At 39.6% G+C, this 21,204-nt stretch overlaps 1 protein-coding gene across 2 annotated transcripts; it reads left to right on the top strand.

Moving 5' to 3' along the window:
* The first annotated feature begins 4,667 nt into the window (after window positions 1–4,667).
* Window positions 4,668–20,972, top strand: MS3_00002877 (uncharacterized protein). 2 transcript variants are annotated; one of them, XM_051210536.1, is made up of 4 exons: window positions 4,668–4,869; window positions 6,938–7,169; window positions 16,537–16,993; window positions 18,539–20,972. In XM_051210536.1, the coding sequence occupies exons 1-3, from the start codon at window positions 4,805–4,807 to the stop codon at window positions 16,915–16,917; spliced, it is 678 nt and encodes a 225-aa protein (XP_051070536.1). In that variant the 5' UTR covers window positions 4,668–4,804; the 3' UTR covers window positions 16,918–16,993; window positions 18,539–20,972. The 2 variants fall into 2 exon arrangements, with proteins under 2 accessions (XP_051070536.1, XP_051070535.1); XM_051210535.1 differs by having other exon boundaries at window positions 4,668–7,169.
* Window positions 20,973–21,204: the final 232 nt, after the last annotated feature.

Genomic DNA, 21,204 nt, shown 5'->3' on the forward strand with positions numbered 1-21,204 from the left:
TTCGGGCGTATGTCAAGTCATCCCTGTCCGTCTTTCTAGTGCGTTTTCTCAAAGTGTAAAAGAACACAGCGATGAAACCAGCAAAGGAGAAGGACGAAAGCCCATCGAGTGCGACCATACCAATAATTACTAGTAGATACAAGTCGTCCGATAGGGGCTCAGCCGAATACGCGACTATGAGAACCAGTTCCCGATCTCATACTTCAATGCAACTACGTCATTTTTACAAGCATGATCTAGAAATTACAACATTTGTTGGCTCACATTGTGCCTCCCAACTATGTCGTTAAATAGATATAATCGATAAAAGTGAATAACAGTACATTCGTGCGGATATCTTGGAGCTTTTGTATTACACTGAGTACAATCTTTTATAAACCTCCCTTATTTTATTGAATGTTCCAGTGTAAGAGAATAATTTGTTAAGAAGAAGGGTGGGTCTATATCAAAAAATTGTGGGACAAATATTGCACAGACAGACCAGTCAGTGTTTGCAGTATTTCTGATAAAATCCATGATGTTGTTTTGACCCAGTAAAATTGCAAAAACATTTTCTCCCGACGAGTTGACAGTCTGCAATTTTGTAATCACTGCCTAAAAATTCAACACTATTCTGTTCAGTATGTGTTAAGGCATTGTGTCGAAAAATAGTATTGCATAGACTAGCTTTAATTGTGGGGTTACTGTCTCTCTGTGTCCAACCGTCCAATCCTAGTATTCGAAAAGATTTTCGAAATCAGAAAGATAACATTGTGGATTCTAACCAAAACATGGCATACTGAAATCGTCACCTATGAACCCAGACATTGGTATGTAAATGTTTAATTCAAATGAGCATCCATTGCACGAGCGGCATTTGATGGCTCATAGATGCAGGCTATTATGAGGTGCTAATGGACAGAATTATGTACAGTGACAGATATATCGTCTTACATCAGTCCATGGATTTCTGGAAAGATCACAGTCGACACAGTCACACATATACTGTGCACTATCAGCATTTGTCTGAATTTCGAACTTTACGACGTCCTTATGATGTTAAATCAGAAATATTAGGTGTGCACCAGGTTTTAGTAATTAGGATGTAGGATAGACTGACCAAGTAAGCTATAGATCTTATTGTAAATAAAGTGAAAATAAAGTTACAGAAAGTTGTGAAGGAATGATGAAATCGCATAAATCACCAGTTAACCTAATGCATGTAGAGTTATTTTGTTCGATTTTTAGGTGTCTGAGATTTAGAGATGTTTCTTCATAATTAACCGACAGTCAAAGGAAAAACTTGTGTTAGTTGTTCGAAACAGTAGGGAAGATTCATTTCGAAGGTCATCATGAATAGAATAATGAAGTCAGGACAAATCAATTATTGATGTATCTGGAGATTGTTCAGAGGGCCGAGTTATGTAGCCATTGCAACCAAGAGGGATGGCTAGTAAATAACAGTCCATTAAGTTAAAGGTAAGAGTATCCCCAGTAAAGGAGTATGATATGGGTTTAAGGAGAAGGGTAACTTGATAGCTCGTTTTGCTGACAATGAGGTGACCTGCTTGAAAAACCCGAACAACCTGCTCCTGACACCTATATATTTCAACAAGTTACTTTGTTCGTTTATTTTAACACAATGTTATGTCTAGTAATCGCACAACCCACCTAAATGCGTATATGAAATGTTTACAACTGTTGCTTTGCAAGACACGAAGATGTACTGCCAAGGATATCGTACTGACTTGTAACGTGCACTGAAAAGAATAAAAATTATTTAGATGTCAATTTCAGAACTGCTAACTTCTTGTTGAATAACTCTAGTTGGTAGGGTGGACTATCTGCAATTCCTGCTTAGTCTAATTTTGGTATAATTACAACTCAAAACTCTTGGTTAAATGATTTACAGTACGAGTGTTTAGCATCACTACCACATGGCTTTTATATCTATCGACAGTATCGACTGAGTAATGAGAAAAGTTGTGGCAGCAGTGTAGTCACACTAACAAATATGAATTATTGTCGATCTACTTTTGTATTTTTTAAGTTTTCAAACGACTTTATTAACTGTTACACTTTAAGATGCTGCCCCAAAATCTTGGACAAATACAATTAGTTTTACGTTGCCAACACCTACGTGACTCCGGACGGAAAATCATCTGCACTACCTGTTTTCGTTGATGACTTCGCTGAATTTGCTTTTGTTGTCTTAGAGATGAGAGACGCATCAGAGATTTTGATCAGATGAATGTCTCTGACTTAAACAGGTCTTTTAAGTCAGTCATCTGCCATCATACTTCCTAAATCCGCAGATTTAAAGAATATTCATGTTCCGGTTTTCACTGAAACTGACATACGAAAATGTCAATACTCACTTAAATCGTCCCAATCTTTGGGACCTAATGAAATTCAAAACCTCCATTTTAAGGAATGTACGGACGTTTCGCGTTATCCATTGACGAGCATCTTTAACAAATCCTCAACTAATCTTATGCCGAAAATGTGGAGAAAGTTTAAGATAAACCCAATATTGAAAAGAGTATCTGACGATAAGAATGTTAAACGTAGACCCATAGTAATAACTTCACATTATCTCAAAACAATGACAAAACTATAGCTACCCGTACTTCAGCCTGAACTAGAAGAGCACATTGATCCATATCAGTCTGCCTACAAATTTGTGGATGCTGCTGTTGTCCTGCATCCTAATATAATGTTCATCTTCGAAAAAAGAAGTATGTTCGATGAGCTTTTCGAGAACGTACTTCTGCCTATTACTATATTCCAATACGACGTCTGCTTAACAAGTGAATCACCATCAACACTGACAGCTGGATATCCAACCGACTGTGTTCCTACCTCTCTGGAAGAGAACAGTATACTGTGTTTGGAGGGAAGTGTCCATTGTCTTCACTAAGTGTTGTGCCACAAGCAGTTATTTTTAAATCCTTCGTTTTTCTGATTTTTTGCGCATGATCTGCCGTCTACAGAAAATACTTTTGTTAAGTTTGTGGATGATTTCACTGTATGTACACCGATCTCTGTCTTTTCATATTACTGTGAAATGAGTGGGTTTCTGTTACCCATTGAATAATGGCTTGTTCTTGCTGCTAATACACTCAGTCCTTCTGAATGTTAGACTGTTGATTTTTACATAAGGTGTAAATATCACTTGAGCATCCTGTTGAAATTTTATAAAGCTTGTATTATTAGAGATTCCTTATTAAACACAGTATCAAAAGTCATTTATCTCAATGTAAATTTTCCTCCGATATTTCTTGATCTTCACTTGTCATACCATTGTTAAAAAACGTTTCCCGACTAATTTACTATATGAAGAGGCTGCATGCTTTTGAGATTACTCGACACTTACTCCTACAACTTGCCAATTTTCTCATACCGCCTACTATTCTTTATTGTTCTTCATTATTCTTTCCCGGGATTTTGATGAAAGACTTTGCAGTGTCGCAGAGAGTCCTAACGGGAGTTAGCAGGGTATGTGGTGAATTTTTAAAAGTCATTTTTGGTATGATTGTAGACAGGCATCTAAGATCTCGCAAACTCCTGGCAGGTGTTATCAGATACTAGCCATCCACGTCATTCTTATCTTTTTCTTTGTATATATTCCGGTAGCATGAGATGTCAATACATTTGAATGAATACATGCAAGCAAAAGTATGGAAGATCTACGATGCATTAGTTAGCAAATATATTGTGACAAATAGGTCTTAAGAAGTGACGTGGCCAATAACTTATATTCATAAACATGTTTCTAATTAAAAAAATTGTACGCATTCGAATCTTTCTAAAAAGGTACATTTCATTTAATTCCAGGTTGCTTACTCATTTTATTGATGTGAATTTGTATTCACTTGTCATTTTTCTTCTTTGAATATGTAAAATAAACTTGTCGAAATATTTTTTCTGAGAGTTCTTTATTGTACGAATAATATGACATCAAATAAGGCTATCAGCAATGAAAATTATATTAGTGTGGTGAGATATTTCAAATGACCCACGATATTGCGCCACCATCTCCTCTTGTCTTCGATGGATAACTGTCCCACATTTGGGAAAGTTGAACTTCACTGATCACGGCTTCAAATTAGAACTCCGAAAGTTTCCTCTCGAAGCTGGTCGGTTGAGAGCAGACGTTTATTATCAGTATAAAGTTTTGCAGATTGTTGAGTTTTAATTTGAACCATGGACAGATCAACATTGCATCACCATTAAAAATCTGGAAGAACTGGGCGGCCATTTAGACCTAGTGTGGGACTCCTCGGCAGTGCGCACCCACGATTTCGTATGTGGGACTCCAAACCACGATATTCAGTCTCGCTCAACGGCTTTAGTGAGTGAGCGTTGTGTTCAGTACGTTGATTGTATATCATTTACGAAGGCGATATGTGTCGAGGGATTGGAGGCCTACTCGAGGTATACGGGAATGGTGTTGCCAACTAGCTAATTTTGAAGTTACATCTTGCGGTTAGCACCTAACTTGAATTAGCCTTTTGTCGTATCACGGTACCATGACTGCATTGATGACCGTACAGCATAAACGACGTTATTACAAAAACATACCAGTAAGAGTAGGTGCAAGGAACAGAGTGATCACCACCGCATGGGCAGCCCATAGCGTGCAGTTAGTTGTTTTTGACCTTGACGGGGATCAGTGAACTGTCCCACATACGATGACGATGATTTTGCTAGGGCCCAATTCCCATTTCGGTGACACTACATGATCATTATTATTAGTTTAGTGTTCAAAGGTTGATTACACTCCTGCCTGCATTGTTACTTAGAGAGGTAGGGGCAAGGTTTCATGATATCGAGTTTTCGCGCTATAACTCGTGTTGTATGGCTCATGTTGCAGCACACACTGCCGCGGTAAGTTTGACTTTTAGTCTCGTGACATTAGATAATACGGTAAGGTAGAGACGAACTTTGATTTGAAATTACTGACTGATTGATTGGTTAGATCAATACGTTTAGTTGTACAGTTTCGGTTAGCTGCTAATTGAGCTGAGAATATACACGCATGTCATCGGGAGATTTACTCAAACGGCGAATAGACATCACGACAACCCTTGTATATATCCGTGTGGTTGCCTGCGGCGACCAGGTTGCCCATTCTCGTAGTATTACGGTATCGTCAGCTAGTTTAATAATGATCCCAATCTCCCACTTTTGAGGGGGCCGCAATAGAAATCCTTGAGGAGATGGCACAAATTTTCCTCAAGCTTTGGGGAAAACTACCAAGTTTCTTACGACTCTGATGAGAACCCCAAAATAGGAAGATTGGGGTATGTCTAATTAGAACCTGAACTATTGACAGAGGCGGTTGTATGATAATCATATTCAGTACCTGTGTACAGGTGAGCGTATACCCATTGTTTCACATAGAGTTAATCGTTTTTGTCTTATCAAGGTAGAAATACAATAGATCCTGTTTTCCAACATATACGACCTATCCTTCTTGTTGATCATCATTAGGGTTCTTGTTATCTATGTAGTAAAAATTGTTACGCGCACTCAATTTCTAAATAAGATTGGGTGTTATTTAAGCTTGCTCTTTTGCATAAAGCAGGGTTTTTCTGAGTAAATAAGGTTAATCTAGTGAGTAAATTATCAAACTTGTATGTTTGACTAAAAACCTGGAGTAACAGTTGTGGTTTGGAGATTATTGATCGCCGCTTACCCTTCAAGATAATTGCTTATCAACATTTACCGAAACACTTCACTGGCTTAATGGGAAGACAGCTTCGTGGTAAAAACCCATGTTAGCTGCGCTGATTTTATTCTGAAGAATTTTTGCAGATACCCTTTTAAAGCTGTATAAGAAATTTGCTTTTTCTCAACTAGTCATAACAGTTATATGTTCAAAATCTGCCTTAGTAAATTCTTAACCTGATTTTCCGTAGATCATCTGTATTAGTTGGGCAACATTTGTGAGCCTGAACTCGTACTTTTAAGTGTCACTTTAAACTGAACGAATGATTACAAAAGTATCACCAACATCGCAGCTTATCTGTACGGTGACATCTCCAGATACGTCAGTCAGTCAGCAACAACGTAGGACTTTGTACGTATGTATATCAGTTCAAGTTGCCATGCTACAGCAGTGATACAATTTTATATTCAAATCCCATAGTGGTAGATGTAGTAAAAGTATAAGCAGTAATCGGAAAGATGAAGGTTTGAAGATGTTATTTAAGGAGTATAATCTAGTGAAATAAATTTGGAAAGAGGAAAAAAGGACATGAAGAAATCAGGAGATTAGAATTTGGGAGAACACAAAGAGAAGATGCACCTGCGCCATTGCAAACGATTTTGAACCATGTCATTCAAGGTCTGTAACCATCTGTTGCTATCATCTCACGGATCCCAACCGGGTAGTCTACACCTACCAACATGGTTCAGTCTACTTGTCAGTGACTTCATGGATTTGTGCCATATTTTGGTCCGGTCTCCCATAGCTTTCTTCCAACCGTAGCTGCTACCTTGACGTGGTGGTCGGGCTCACCTATGGTGATGACCCAACCGAGCCATGTTGGCTGTAGGTTCGACCATGTCAGGCTAGTCGACTGGAGAGCGGTAAGACTAAAAGTAGCAACTCAAGGTCTGAGGGCGGAGTACTGTTGACAGTAGAGAGATGTGACAGCAGTAAGTGTTTCCCTCGGACAACCAGCATCTGCAGCGATGCTGCTTTGTCAAAAAGAAGGAAAAGATTAGAAAAGGTAGACCCTAAAAATGTCACACTTCGCGGATTTTCGTCTCCGGCGGTAAGGCTTTTTGAAAAACGGAGCTATCACGTTAAGAACTTCCCACAAAGGCTGTGCGTGACTGGCCTCAAGCAGTTGTCCCTTGGGCTGTACAGTCACGCTCCCAGGTCGTTAAGACCAACGCTAACCCATCTTTGGATAGTGATTTTCCTTAACGTTTGTATTCGTTACAGGTTGCAAAGCCTTAGAATGACTTTCTCCAGACAAATGTATTCGATTAACCTATTACGGACAGGTTGGCTGCATTATTATGTTAGCAATCGGTACTCAGTAGTTCCAGTCACTGGATTATCCGAAGCATCAGTAGCTAGTGACCAGGAATCTGAAACTAATTCCAACAAACTTAAATCCCTCAATTTCTCCGTGAATTCAGTTACGTTACTCGGGACTGTCATCGGAATAAAAGTAAGTTACCAGTTCTATTGAGGAGATACTGTATTTTATGATAAATGAACTTACTAATAATTAGCTCTATTTATCCTTACAATATTTCACTGTCTCATCTACTAGTCGTTACTTTTATCTTTTATTAAACACTTGGATGTCACTTTCTGCTAGTCATACATCTGTTAATCTCTCTCTCTCTCTCTCTCTCTCTCTCTCTATATATATATATATATATATATATATATATATATATATAAACTATAGTCAAATGAATTCTGATTAACATAGCTTGTTTAATAGTTCTATGTTAGACAAACCTTTCATCTGTATAACTGTGGCGTGTCCGATGCTCACCCAGAAGGGAAGTTTGTAATGACGGGCTCCAATTCAAATTTCACAAGATTGATTAATTCGTGGGAAAATGTAAGTCTCAAATGTCATTCAAATCAAAAACCACTTTTCGTGTATCCTTGGATTAAACGTCATAAATTACCGCGCCCAAATTACGTACGTTCTGCCTTCCTGTCTATAAAACTGAGTTTTTTGGGAATTAATGTTTCAACATCCTGGGGTGAGTCTGTAGTCGTCCGTGACTTTAAAAAGGTCACTTCACCTAAGCAAAAACCATCGGTTGATAAGTCCGCTTCCGATTGCATCCAAATATTGGCTTTCATCATGCTTTGGAGATTGTTCGAAATCCGTGAAAAATAGATTTGCGAGGAACAAGCCGGTTTTCGTTCTGATCAAGGATGTATTGGTGATATCTTCAGCCTTCACAAAATGTTCGAACACCTCCACACTTACTGGAGGCCAACAGTTTTTGTTTTTCTTGGTATCGAGTTCTACTCATTAGACAGGACTGGTTTATAGCAATCTGGGCCATCTTTGGCGTCTTCGTGATGTCGGTCTGGCTATTAAATGTTGGATCTACAACTAGTCGTTAAGAGCAGTTTCGCTCCATGCTTGTAAAGTCTGACCTCTCCGGAATGAGGATATTAAGTGACTGCGTGATTGATCGTCATCGCCTCAGATGGATTCAGCGGCAACATCATGGTGGCAATGCGGACGTACGGAGACAATAACGATAATTGAACTGGAGTCATCTTGGAATGCCGATTTCTATAGCTTGGACATGTACTACAAATGTCCCAGCGAATTGCCATATGGTACATTATTTGCTGACGCTGTAGCCAGTTGGAAAAAGTGGAGAAGTGGTTAGTGCTTGACATGGTTTCTTTGTATGTAAAGAAACTCTGCAGGACTCGCATCTCTTGACACGTCACGACTCTCTGATTGGAGTTTAAAAAATAGTGCAACATACTGGTTTGAGTCATTACCAGACATGACTAAGAATAGAGCCCTGTGAAGATCCTGTTATAACCTTTTTTACTTTCTCCATATAAGTGAAAGAAACTTCAACTGAAAGGATCTTATCTGGTTGTATTTTTTTTTAAAATGAACTCCCATTATTATTATTTTCGGTTTCACACTTACTGCTCATTCCTGTTACTCCTTGTGGAGCATAGGACAATGATCAGAATTCTCCATCAGACTCTGTAATGGGAGTACTTTCCAGTAGCTATTCATCCTTCTGATGTCTGCTTCCAGTTCCCGGCGCAGTGTATTCTATAGTCTTCAGCTTTTTCGTTTCCCTTTAGAATTACGAGTTAGAGTCATATTGAAACGACGTTATGTAATAATCGGCTGGCGAAAAAGTTGTAAAGTGACAATAATTGTCTACTTGGTAGCTATTAAGGACAGAATAATTAGGAGTTGTACTTACTAATGTACGCCTGTTACCCCTCGTAGAGGTGCATAGGCTGCATACCAGCATTCTCTATCTTACTCTGTCCTGGGAAATACTTTCCAGTTATTTCCAGTTGCTATTCATCCTTCGGATGTCTGCTTCCAGTTCGCAGCCCAACATGTTCTCCAGTCTTCAGCTTTTTCGTTTCCCTTTAGGATTCCAAGTTAGGGCTTGCCTCGTGATGCAGTTTGATGATTTCCGCAGTGTGTTACCTATCCGCTACAAGTGTGTTTACCTGATTTCCACTTTAGCTGAATGCTGGTTTGCTCTCTCTCTCTCTCTCTCTCACACACACACACACACTGGCTGTTGCTGATGGCATCCGGCCAACGAACATTGAGTATCTTGCGTAGACAATTGTTTACAAATACCTGTACTTTGTTGATGATGGCTGTAGTATTTCTCCAAGTTTCAGCTCCGTACAGTTGAACTATCTTGACGTTCGTATTGAAGATTCTGACTTTGTTGTTAGCTGCCAATTGTTTCGAGTTACATATGTTCTTCAACTGTAGGAATTCTGCTCTTGTTTCGTCAGTCCTCTCATTTACTTCTGTATCAGATCCTCCTTGTTTACCAATGAAACTGCCCAGTAACACGAACGTCTTCACCTCTTCCAGAGCTCCATCAAGTGTGACTAGGTTGGTGTTCTCCGTGTTGTATTTGGGGATCTTGGTTTTTTCCCTTATGTATGTTAAGGTTTAAGGATTCAGAGGCTGCTGCTATACTAGTTGTCTTCATCTGCATTTGTTGGTGTGTATGGGATAGAAGAGCTAGGTCATCTGCAAAGAACAAATCATGTAGCCACATCCAAGCTCTCCATTGTATTCCGTGCTTTCCCTGAGATGCGGAGGTCTTCATAATCCAGTCGACCACCAGATGAAAGGAAAAGAGAGAGAGAGAGAGAGTGAGCAGCCTTGTCTAACACCGATTTTCACTTGGAATGAGTCTGTCAGCTGTCCTCCATGCACGACTTTGCAGTGTAGTCCGTCGTATGAATTTCTCATGATGTTGACGGTTTTCTCAGGTACACCATAGTGTTAGAGAAGGTTCCTCTATCCACACTGTCAAATACTTTCTCAAAGTCAACGAAGTTGGTGTATAGTGACGAATTCTATTCAATTGATTGTTCAACGATGATCCGTAGTGTTGCGATTCGGTCTGTACACAACCGATCCTTAGTGAATCCGGTCTGTTGATCTCGAAGTCGGGCGTCTACTGAACCTTTCATCTGGCTCAACAACACTGTTGAGAGCTTTTCCTAGTACCGATAGTAGTGCATCTGATTTCAGTGCTCCAGCTGGTTTAGTCAGGTTGCTGCTTTCCCACTCTTCATTTGTCTAATAGCCATCCATCGTTGGTGGAGTGATATCTATAGGAATGTCTGTGTGTGCTGCTTCAATGTCCAGTGGGTTCAGTGAGACTGGTCTGTTCAAGAGTTCTTCAAAGTCCTCTACGCAATTGTCCGGCTGTTCTTAAATTTCAGTGATTGGCTTGCCTTCTTTGTCTTTGAATAATCTCTCTGGTTTACAATATTTCTCTGTGAGCCTCTTCATTGTTTTATATAAACGTTTCATATTTCCTTCTCTTGCAGCTTTTCCCTCTGTCATTACTAGTTCTTCGATGTGTTTCTGCTTGTCAGCTCTAATGCTCTTCTTCGCTTGCTTGTTTGCTTCTGTTTATTCAGCTTGTGCCTTGACTTTCTCTGTTCTTGTTTGGCTGCTGTTAATTGCTGTCTTCTCGTTCTTCCTTTCTTGAATCGTGATATTGGTTTCCGTTAAGATACATTCCTTTTGAAGATACTTGTTGCTATGCAGTATAATCTGACACTTCAAAGTCAATGCTTTGAGTAGGTCATGTAAAGCTCTTGTTGAAAGTTATCTTGAATTCGTTGTTTGTCAGTATCTCGAAGGAAGGTTGTGTTGAACTTTTTAGTGCTGTTTCCGCAATTGTCCAATTATCCTTTAGCTTCAGACACATCTTGGCCACAACTAGGTGTTCATCTGAAGCTATGTCAGCTCCTCTCCTGGATCTTGTGTCCCACATTGTCTCTCGGAATTTTTGTTGATACAAATATGATCTATCGTGTTCTCCATAGTGCAGTACAGTGAGATCCATGTTGCTTTGTGTGTTCGTCTGTGTGGGAATATTGTGCCGCTTATAACAAATTTGTTGAATGCGTATAGATTTGCAAATCTCTCCTCACTTTCGTTTCTCTCCTTCAGTCCATGTCGTCTCATGATATCTTGATATCCATTGTTGTCCATTCCGGCTTTGGAGTTTATATCTCCCCTCAGGATGGTGAAGTCGTTTTTCGGGCACTTAGCTATGATTGATTGCGGCCACTCATAGAACTGATCCTTATTGTCATTGCTACCATCATTGGTGGTTGTATAATACTGGATGGCATTCATCATGATTCCCTCCGTTGTTTTAAACGATACTTTGATGATTCTGGTTCCGTAAGATTCCCGTCCCACAAGTGCTCTACGTGCTTCTTTGGATGAAATCAGAGCAACTCACTGATTATGTATTGCATTTTCTCCATCGTGAATAGAGTACAGAAGCATCTCTGACTTATCTAACCTTTGATGTCCAGCTTCGGCCCAATGGGTTTCAAGCACTGGTCCCGAGTACTGCTCCTCATTTCCGTTGCTATTTGAATGATCCTCCCGATCTCCCACATTGTCCGAACTTTCCATGTTTCTATAAAAATTGTTGCGCCTGTTGGTAGAAGTGTCATAAGCCTTCTGATTTCGTAGGATCTACGCTTTCTTCTTGAGGCGTCATAATTCTCCCTTTAACTACCAGAGAAGGGATTAAATGGTTTGGTTTGTTTAATCTGGTTGGTGTTTTTAGCAAGATTTTTTTCCACAGGATGGGTTTACCGATCCCATGTCCAACTCTCACCCTTTACCCCGGCATGAGATCGGCAGTAATTCTGGAAGGACTATAGGCCAACTTCACCGACCAAAAGTATAGATAAGCATTGGTTGCAATTGCATGACGCCATAAAAATGGCGGGTACAGTCAGTTGTGGGTTCGCGAAACGTCCCGCTTTTAAGCACTGGGTTTCTGCAGGTTCCTTACAACTCATTGAAGCCCGTCGGTCTGCTCCGGGTGACCGTGAGTTTGACCATAAACGAAGGATGTTACGTAAGGAAATTGGGCAAAGCTTGCGTAAGGACCGAGAAGCCTGGTGGTCGGAGCGTGCTAATGAGCTGGAAGCAGCAGCTGCATCTGGTAACCACCGGAAGCTATTCCAACTCATCCGAGCCACTGGCAGCAAGAAGTCTAGTGTGAGCGAAACAGTCTATGAGGATGACGGGATGCCAATCACTAACATCCATCGACGTCTTGGACGATAGGCAGAATTCTTCGAAGGGCAGTTCAACTGGCCTGCTGCTCCGGCAACATCGGTCAGACTGTCTTGCCCTCCATGGCCGGTGACGACTGATCCACCAACGTCATAGAATGAGTCGATAGTTGTCCCTATCTTTAAAAAGGGTTCACGTCGTTCCTGTAACAACTATCGGAGGATAAGTCTACTTCCAATTGCGTCCAAGCTATTGGCTTCTGTCATACTTCGTAGGTTGTTCAAAACCCGAGAAAGATTGACTCGCAAGGAGCAGGCTGGTTTTCGTTCCGGTCGAGGATGTATTCATCATATCTTCAACCTCCGCCAAATGTTTGAACACCGCCATACTTATCAAAAGCCAACAATCGTAGTGTTTCTTGACATCAGGGCTGCCTTCGATTCGTTGGACAGGACTGTTCTCTGGGATTGTCTATTGAAGAAGGGTGTGCCTGAGAAGTTTATTAACATCCTAAAAGCCCTATATACAAACACTTCAGGCAGAGTGAGGGCATACAACCACCTCTCTCCATTGTTCCATTCGAGCAGTGGGGTTAGGCACGGTTGCCCAATCTCGCCAGTCCTCTTCAACTTTGCCATCGATGACATTCTGGAAACAACGCTGATGGATGTAAGTAATGGCGGTGTGGATCTGTTGCCTGGAGAAAGACTTCTCGACCTTGAGTATGCGGACGATATTGTCTTACTGTGAGATAATGCCCAAGTCATGTAATCCGCACTTAATCAGTTGGCAATCAGTGTCCGTAGGTACGGTATGTGCTTTGCACCTTCGAAGTGCAAAGTACTTCTACAAGACTGGCAGGATTCTAATCCTGTACTCACCCTGGATGGTGAGCTGATAGAAGTAGTCGAGAAGTTCGTGTATCTAGGTAGCTGCATAAGTGCTGGTGGGGGTGTGAGTGATGAGACTAATTCACGTATAGTGAAAGCCAGAGCGGCTTATGCCAATCTGGGTCATCTCTGGCGCCTTAGTGATGTTAGTCTGGTTGTAAAAGGTCGGATCTACAACACGTCGGTGAGAGCAGTTTTGCTCTATGCTTGTGAAACCTGGTCTCTCCGAGTTAAGGACGTTAGACGACTCTCTGTGTTCGATCATCGCTGTCTCCGAAGGATTGCTGACATTCAGTGGCAACACCATGTCAGTAATGCAGAGGTTCGGCATCGTGTGTTCGGGAACAGAAACGATAATGCAATTGGTGTCACCATCTTGAAACATCGACTTCGGTGGCTTGGACATGTTCTCCGAATGTCGTTCCAGAGAATTCCACATCGTGCATTATTTGCGGACACCGGGACTGGTTGGAAGAAGCGGAGAGATGGTCAGTGTATGAAATGGTGTCGTAGTATGAAAAAAGCTGCAAAAGACTGGCTTCTGTCGGTCCTTCACGACTCTTTGGCTTGAGTAATAGAGATGGTGCAACACAGTGGCTAGAGACGTTATCAAATATGGCTGAGAATAGAAGCCAGTGTCGATTCTGCTGTAACCTTCTTTTACTTCCTTCATAAAAAGTGGTTGTGTCTCTCTTACCTGGAAGATTTCTTCTGATTGTTCCTTTCCGTTCCCTCATTACTACACTACCTTACACCAATCTCTTCGTTATTGTTCTCTTTTTTTTGCTATCCTTGGCTTTTTTTTCTATTTCTCTTCGAATTCTCATTGTTTTGTATGGCGCATATATAAATTGGCGCTCTCTTGTACCAATATTCATGTGTTCAAATAAAAATAATAATTCAGCTTGTGCCTTGACTTTCTCTTTTCTTGTTTGGCTGCTGTTAATTGCTGTCTTCTCGTTCTTCCCTTCTTGAATCTTGACGACGGTTTCGATGGAGGCCCATTCTTCGTGATGATGTTCCTTGGAGCCCAGAACGTCTTGACACGTTGAAGTTAGTGCCACTTAAATCCATTTCTAATTGTCGTCGACAGTGGTTTCTCCTGACTAGATCTTGTAAGGTTTGGATCCTGTTGCTGATAGCTATCTTGAATTCGTTAATTAAAAGTTGTAATAATTGCCAATTAATAATTTTGAAATAATTGGAAAAGAGTAAAAATAATAGAATAAAAAACGATGGATTGTGAAAATGTATATCTTATTCGGAGCATCTACAGACGTGCTACTCTTTGTGCTGATGCTTTTTGCGTCCCAACACTTGAATCTTGAAGTTGATTCATTCTTAATTCTTTTCCAGTTTTTCTCTGTATTATTTTTCTCTTACTTGAGTAGATCTTGTAAGACCTTTGTAGTGGTGTTTGCCAAGTTACTCACTATTTCTTTAGCTTATGTTTTAACTTTAGCATCATCAGATGGTGATTTGAGTCTATATCATCCCCTGTCTTTGTCCTTAAATCTTCCATAGACCTGAACGTTTTATTTGTGCAAACGTGATGGATCTTGTTGTCACTCATGCACTAATTCCCATTTATTTTCGCTCTTTTTCTATTATACTCATTTCCCTACCTCTTAACTACCCCATTTTTATTGTGTGGCGCATGTATATTTCTCTGCTCCTTAGTACCAATTTTTGTTTTCAATAAATTTACTTGCCAGGCCATCTTAGGAAAAAAGTCTTTCCTATATTCTGCTACATTTCAGCTACTTACAGCCATATATGCATTAAAATGTAACATTGAGTTATGATATATTGTGACACAAAATTGATAACAGAAAGAATTAAATCATAAGAACTATCAATGATGATTACATATATATTGATATCGATATTTGTAAGAACAGGTGTGAAGTCATTTGGAGATGGAGTACATACAACATAGGGGGCGGGCGAGGCAGTAATTAAATGAAGTTCGGAAACAGATATGATAGATTGTGTGATAATTCAAAGTTTATGAAGAGTTTACATAAGATTACAATTATTGTCAAGAATTAGAAATTAGTATGATGATGATAGCAATTTCACGGGACTTGAAGAGTTTGCAGAGAATTGAGTAAGTGAAAAAATGGATGAGTGATGGGTTGAATTCGGTCTGCATAAAGTAAGAATTAGTTTGACGAGAATCATATCACATAACAAAGACTAATAAAATAATCATAATAATGATATTAACAACAAATAACTATTTAACTTAGTAGTGATAAGTTGATTACTACCTCTTTCTGAATACATAAATTAAGTCTGAGTTTCTTTATTGCTGCTGCTTCGGCAAACCGGAGACACGCTGCGTTTTTTGTCTCCTAATATTATTGAAGTTTTGTGGAATTTCAATGGTATATCCTGTATCAGTTAAATGCTGAGCTATTGCACTGTATAGAGCCATTGTGTCTCAGTTTCAAATTCTTTAGAAGTTGTACTCTTTTTTCCGTTCTTCCAATGTGCTTTGGCATGTACATGTAAATTGGCAAATGCAGTTGCTTAATTGCTAAGTTTTAATTGCCATTATGGTCAAATTCAGTGTCTACTTCATGTAAAAGTGCGCTTTTTAGTTATCCCACAGGTTTTGTATCAGTTTATTCCGATGACCTTGTATGTTATTGGCTGTTGTAATGTACAATACGAATTGCACCAGCTGCGAAAACTATCAAATTACACAAGGTGGGCGCCCCCTGTACTTATGCTTATGCATAAACAGATTATCATTGAGGCGACACTAAAGAATATCATCAATATCAATGTGTGCAGACAACCGTGGACGCGGATTCGATTGGAGAAGTTCCAACATTTTAGATCGAAGAAACCCCAAGATGCTAGAAAATTTTTAGAAGCATGGTATTCAAATTAATTAATGATTAACACAGGTATATCAACGTAAACTCAGTCTATGAAGCAATATGTATGAGGTCATCTAATTAAGATATCCAACATGGATGCAAAGGTAAACGAAAACAACGAAGCCTACAAAATCAGCTGATCGTAAACAGGGTCATCAGAATAAACTGGAATAATTAAAACACTCGCTTCTACATGGAGTAAACATTAGAGATGTCCAGAATAACAATGAAAACTCAGAAATCAAGCTATCTAGCTCCTCAGAGAAAGCAACTTTATTTATGTATATATATTACTCGGTAAAGCGACTGTGAGTTTAATTTACCTTGTTCGTTAAGGTATTTCTTGCTGATAGCTCAAAAATAATGTGTTCTAGAGTTAAATAGATACTATTTAACTTGCCTTTTCGTTTTCCAAAATAAATTCCTCTTATTTAATCTTAAATCCGTTTAATATTTGTGATTTGTATTCTCTTTTTTTCCAAGACATTCCCAATGCAAAAAACTCCAGATCGCAACTGGACTCTGATATTTTTGAAAACCCAATCACCCAGATATATAAATGCTGAAAATAAATATTTAACGGAGACTTCTGATGCGGATGAATATGATTTGAAATTTAAAATGGCATGGTACAGTACATCGAATAGAGTCCATGTTTTCAGTCCTAAATTGGTCTGCGCCCTTAGAGATGTTAAACTTGGTGAACGTTTACTAGTCACTGGATTTCTTTCTTATTATCAATCACCTAAACCTGATGGAACGACTCAAAGAAACTGCTGCGTCACGGCTCAGCGCATCGCTCATATGGGTTGGTCTAGTGATTATCAACCCAGTGAGAACCTGGCGGAAGTTTTTGAAACATAAATTCTAGAAGATTTATCACTATGTGTCTCACAACATATATATTTTATCTTCCCATTAATGCCATCACATCCATCCAGTGAGTGCCAATATATTATTTGATAGCCTCTTGTTTTTGAATAGTTGATTTGTTGTATGCATCCTTTAAGTTCCACTCATTCATTAAGCAGTAATTATACTATGTTTTGAACACCTGAATTGGATTGCTGTTAACTCAATAGTTAACAAATAATAATTTCCTACTTAAAAATAAGTATAAATAGTATCTCAATTATGAATGTATATTCTAATCTTGATTTAAATTTAATCAATCAAGCATTGTGCAATCACTATGTGACTAGGCATAAATGTCTCTTGAACCAAGATACCACACCAGCACAGCAAAAATAAATGAGCGTGATTAGTGTTAGCGAAGTTTGAATTATTATGATATCAATGATAGTGAAAATAATTAAACATAAACAATATGATATTTGAAAAAGAAGTGATGAACTTGTGAAATAATACTGGAACTCGGAATCCAGGAGAAAATTATGAGTAGGTGGATTTAAATGAATGAGACCGATCCGGAGGTATCTTACCTAAATTCTCCGACAGTCGGCCACAAATATCATAAAAATACCTAACATCTCAAGCCTGTAGTCAGTAACTTAATGGGTTGATGCCACACTTACGACCCCAGTCAACATTGTTTCAAAGTTGGCAGTTCAACGTTCATAACATAAGTCCTAGTTACTTTAACCGATGTAAATTCGTAGCCTATTCAACCGATCTACCACCACTACCTAGTACTCTACGTCTAACCTCAATATTGCGTACTCAGTTGTTTCAATGTATGCCAGCCACACCTCTAAAACAAATGATCAAATACTAGTAACCTGTGAATAGTTTTGACTTTGGAAAGTCATATTTTACGAAGTAAAAGAAAGTGAACTTCCTAGTAGTGTACTCGTTTTTAGATAGGAGCGTGAATATCTTGTTTGTACTAAAGATGGCGCAATTTCTTACAAATCAAGTAAGGTTTGTAAAATCGTGCTGAAGTTCCGTCAGGCATCATCTTATTACAGCTAAATGGTCAGCTGTCAATTACTTCAATTGTTTTGCTTACTCATTGACAAAGTATAGGTTAGTGTATTCAACTTTGAGTCACAATTGTTTTGCAAGAGCTGCTTTTTATACCAGAGTATACAGACAGAACTAAAAAAGATGGGGTTCGGACCTGAAACATATTGCTTGAAAGCTAAGCGTTTTAACCACTAAGCCACCTCTCAAAATTTCATTTCTTCCAGTCAAGATTGACACATACTTGTCGTAAAACAAAATCCATCACCGATATGGAGAGATGTCCACCTCAAGTATTCTAGCGTCTATCTAAAGTGTCCATAAAACTATTTTATTAGCGTCTTCATTAAATAGAACTGTCATCTGGGTCCGTAAAAATACTGAGTTAGTAGTTATCGTATATTATTAGACCCTTTTGCAGTATGTTGTGGGAACAAGTATAAGTAAATATAGTGCTAAATTGATACATTACTGTGTGATATTTATTCTTAAAATTATTTACAATATCATGTGGTTCGATATAATTAACTAGAAGTCATGTCTTTTTGAAATTTCAATGCAGGCAATCAAAAACTAAACGGTTAATAGAATATTCAACGAAGTAAATACATTCACAGTTCATAAGATGGGATTGTGTCCTTAATCGATTGTCTATTGTTCAAAAAATAACATTTAATATATACCTATTTCGTTCTATATCTTGGATATGCAAATATTTTATTGAAATAAACAACGAAACTGATTTTTTCCTGTATGTCACTCGATTAAGGATAGATTGTCTTTTGAAACTTCGTAGTAATTGTTAGTGCCGTAATTAGCTGTATTTTTATCACTAATACTTACATTTTAACTGAAAGGTCGAGTATTTCAAATTCGTCTGGAGCGAGTTTTACAAAATACTGTTTGAAAATATAAATCTATGCTAGATCCAGAGATATGCTACTGGTTTACCGCAAAATGTAATCAACTTCATGGTACATTGTTAACTGATGAGTAAATTCACCTGAAGCTTACAGAATAAACTTGAGGTACTTGTGAGTTCATCATGTATTTCGAAATGACGGAAATGTCAATAAACAAATAACTACAGCACAGTGCTGGGACACTGCCTGGGTGTCCAAACCGAAGCACGTGGTTTTCTTAGGGAATACACCCGGAGGTTTCAACCTAAAGGCCTGATCCAAAAGGTAATGGAGTAACGTTATTTATTTATTTGAACACATAAATATTGGTACAAGACGGCACCAAATATATATGCACCACACAAAACAATGAAAATTAGAACAAAAAAAAAAGAAGGTAAGGAGCGTAAAAACAAAAGAACTATGACGAACAGACTAGTGTAAGGTAGTATAATAATAATAGTAATAATGGGGGAAAAGGAAAGGTACAATGAGAAAAACTCTTTCGGTTAAGGAAGAAACAACCACTTTTTATGAAAAAAGTAACAGAAGGTTACAGCAGAATCGACACTGGCTTCTATTCTCAGCCATATTTGATAACGTCTCTAGCCACTGTGTTGCACCATCTCTATTACTCAAGCCAAAGAGTCGTGAAGGACCGACAGAAGCCAGTCTTTTGCAGCTTTTTTCATACTACGACACCATTTCATACACTGACCATCTCTCCGCTTCTTCCAACCAGTCCCGGTGTCCGCAAATAATGCACGATGTGGAATTCTCTGGAACGACATTCGGAGAACATGTCCAAGCCACCGAAGTCGATGTTTCAAGATGGTAACACCAATTGCATTATCGTTTCTGTTCCCGAACACACGATGCCGAACCTCTGCATTACTGACATGGTGTTGCCACTGAATGTCAGCAATCCTTCGGAGACAGCGATGATCGAACACAGAGAGTCGTCTAACGTCCTTAACTCGGAGAGACCAGGTTTCACAAGCATAGAGCAAAACTGCTCTCACCGACGTGTTGTAGATCCGACCTTTTACAACCAGACTAACATCACTAAGGCGCCAGAGATGACCCAGATTGGCATAAGCCGCTCTGGCTTTCACTATACGTGAATTAGTCTCATCACTCACACCCCCACCAGCACTTATGCAGCTACCTAGATACACGAACTTCTCGACTACTTCTATCAGCTCACCATCCAGGGTGAGTACAGGATTAGAATCCTGCCAGTCTTGTAGAAGTACTTTGCACTTCGAAGGTGCAAAGCACATACCGTACCTACGGACACTGATTGCCAACTGATTAAGTGCGGATTACATGACTTGGGCATTATCTCACAGTAAGACAATATCGTCCGCATACTCAAGGTCGAGAAGTCTTTCTCCAGGCAACAGATCCACACCGCCATTACTTACATCCATCAGCGTTGTTTCCAGAATGTCATCGATGGCAAAGTTGAAGAGGACTGGCGAGATTGGGCAACCGTGCCTAACCCCACTGCTCGAATGGAACAATGGAGAGAGGTGGTTGTATGCCCTCACTCTGCCTGAAGTGTTTGTATATAGGGCTTTTAGGATGTTAATAAACTTCTCAGGCACACCCTTCTTCAATAGACAATCCCAGAGAACAGTCCTGTCCAACGAATCGAAGGCAGCCCTGATGTCAAGAAACACTACGATTGTTGGCTTTTGATAAGCATGACGGTGAAGATATGATGAATACATCCTCGACCGGAACGAAAACCAGCCTGCTCCTTGCGAGTCAATCTTTCTCGGGTTTTGAACAACCTACGAAGTATGACAGAAGCCAATAGCTTGGACGCAATTGGAAGTAGACTTATCCTCCGATAGTTGTTACAGGAACGACGTGAACCCTTTTTAAAGATAGGGACAACTATCGACTCATTCTATGACGTTGGTGGACCAGTCGTCACCGGCCATGGAGGGCAAGACAGTCTGACCGATGTTGCCAGAGCAGCAGGCCAGTTGAACTGCCCTTCGAAGAATTCTGCCTATCGTCCAAGACGTCGATGGATGTTAGTGATTGGCATCCCGTCATCCTCATAGACTGTTTCGCTCACACCAGACTTCTTGCTGCCAATGGCTTGGGTGTGTTGGAAGAGCTTCCGGTGGTTACCAGATGCAGCTGCTGCTTCCAGTTCATTAGCACGCTCCGACCACCAGGCTTCTCGGCCCTTACGCAAGCTTCGGCCGATTTCATTACGTAAAATCCTTCGTTTATGGTCAAACCCACGGTCACCCGGAGTAGACCGACGGGCTTCGATGAGTTGTAAGGAGCCTGCAGAAACCCAGTC

Source organism: Schistosoma haematobium, chromosome ZW, assembly GCF_000699445.3.
Source record: "Schistosoma haematobium chromosome ZW, whole genome shotgun sequence".
In the NCBI taxonomy this organism is placed as follows: Eukaryota; Metazoa; Platyhelminthes; class Trematoda; order Strigeidida; family Schistosomatidae; genus Schistosoma; species Schistosoma haematobium.